Below are 2092 nucleotides of genomic sequence, written 5' to 3' on the forward strand. Positions count from 1 at the left end.
TGCTTTGGTTAAACTCTTTATAGAAGTGCTGCTCCTCCCCCACTCTTCTTTCCCAATAACCGCTTTGGAGATTAAAAACAGCAAATTTAGAGTAGAGAGAAAATGGGGAAATGTATTTCCAAGTCTAACAAAATGAGTAGATCTTTATATATATATATATATATATTTTTTTTTTTTTTTTTTTCTTTTTTAAAGTAATTATCTAAGGTAAGAAAGCACCAGCAGTTCACCGGCACAGAGAGCCAGAATCACAGCTGGTGTCAGCTGAGGTGGCTTCTAGCCGGGGTAGCGGGCTGCCCCTTTCTCCGGGAGCCGCGTTGCTGCGGAAGGGAGGCAGCGCGGCCCCTTTGCAGGTGGCCGCGCCGCGCCTCCGCCGGCGGGAGCGGCCCCGGCCCCGGCCCCGCGGCCGCCCGAGCGCCCCTGTGCTCCGCCGCAGCGCGCTCCCGAGGTCCCACATTTATAGGGCTCCTATGGCAAACCCATGCTTCGTTGAAAAAATATAGTTTCTCTTTCGATTCAGCTTTCTATTCCGAGATGCAAAATGGAGTGCAATCGCCTTCTGAGGAAGAGACCCATGGGTCGGCTGGACTCAGGCCCCAGGTGTGGGTCCGGAAAGCTGAGGCAGGTAAGTGAATATTTCCCTTAGCTCTGTCTTCCCAGAATCTGCAAGCTGACCCTGGCAGCTGGAAGATTTTTTGCTCCCTTACTTGTTTTATGTTGTTGGTGATAACTCCGCAGATAACTAACCTCATCGCATCCGGAGTTTGCATTCAAAGCAGAGACTAATTGCGAGATCATTTCAGAATAAACACACTTCTCCTGCAAACTAGTTTATTTGCAAGGACAAAACATATAAAGGAAATTACACAATAATTTGTTTTCTTTCTTGTCCTTTATCGTATGATGTATTAGAGCTTAATTTTAAAATGGAATACTTAGAGAACCATACTTAGCAGAACGAGGTGATACACAAATTTCGGCCTGCAGCCACAACACTTTCTAGAGCCCCAAACTCCCCCAAAGCCTACTGACGTCGTTTAGCAATAAATAAATAAATAAATAAATAATAATAAAAAAAAMCCCGAGATGATTCAGGAACTCATGTCTCTTTTTTAAAGGTGACCCAAAACCTGAGCAGCCAACTCACTTCTGAAGTGGAGACTTCAAATCCAGGATCAGTTAAACGCTATTGCGGACTGTGCCTAAAGTGTTTGCAGCAGAACACAAATTTCCAGGCTTAAATTGCCTTCTTCCTGTCCCGGAATGCCAGGGCTTTGCACAGCTAAAATTACGTAGCCCTTTCCCCCGGATCCTCTTACTTGTATAGCAGTCGAATACATGCTGCTTTGTGCCTGTCGCCGAGGCACCGCTTTGCTGCTTTTTGTCAGCGCGTCCTGCACTCAGCAGCCTTTTGCGGGGTGTATTTTGAGCCTCGCTCTCCTACGCGTTAGTTGGATTGTTTCAGGAGAAATCCTGTTTTGTGCATTTCCTACTAACTCCTAGCAGAGCCAGAGATATTTTTCATCCTTTCTCCCGGTCACTATTCCTTGAACAGTGATTTCCTGATCCCGCAATTCCTGCCTAGGTAAATCGGGACTGGGACAGAGGCGGCTCAGACCGGCGATGTCTCCGAGGAGCCGAGTTTGAAACGCTGCGTGGGGCGACGCGCGGGGAGCTTTTCCCAGGGAGACGGCGCTGCTCCGCGGACTTCTCCGGGCCGGGGGGCGGGTGCTTTACCGGGCCCCTTGTGCGGGGGTCGCGGCGAGAAGCCCCGCCGTTGCACCGAGCCCGCTCCGCCGCCTCCCGGGCCCTGGCCCGAGTCGTAAAACCTGCGGAGACGAGGGGACGACTCGGGGCCGCCGGCGGCGGCACGGCCGCGCTGCAGGTGGCTCGCACGGCCGGGGCAACGGTGGCTTGCACGGGCACCGACGGGGAGACCCGCCGCCCTGCTGGGACAGCGGGGCCGAACCGGGCCGTCCTCGGACCTCTGTTCTCTGCAGCACCGGGACCTGCCCGTGCGCGCCGGTTCCCCCGGTCCCGGCGAAGGGGCGGCCGCAGGTGGGTGCGGGCTCCGCCGGGGCCGGGCCCGCGA

The 2092-nt window shown here is 53.5% G+C and overlaps 1 protein-coding gene across 1 annotated transcript in view; it reads left to right on the forward strand.

Moving 5' to 3' along the window:
• Positions 1 to 541: 541 nt before the first annotated feature.
• Positions 542 to 2092, forward strand: part of HPSE2 (heparanase 2 (inactive)) — a 128680-nt gene continuing 127129 nt past the window's right edge. Inside the window, exon 1 of the mRNA XM_085325759.1 lies at positions 542 to 625. Coding sequence (XP_085181885.1) covers positions 542 to 625 — 84 coding nt within the window. The remainder of the gene's footprint in view (positions 626 to 2092) is intronic.

Source organism: Rhea americana, unplaced genomic scaffold (genome assembly GCF_003343005.1).
Source record: "Rhea americana isolate MKP2758 unplaced genomic scaffold, rheAme1 scaffold_122, whole genome shotgun sequence".
In the NCBI taxonomy this organism is placed as follows: Eukaryota; Metazoa; Chordata; class Aves; order Rheiformes; family Rheidae; genus Rhea; species Rhea americana.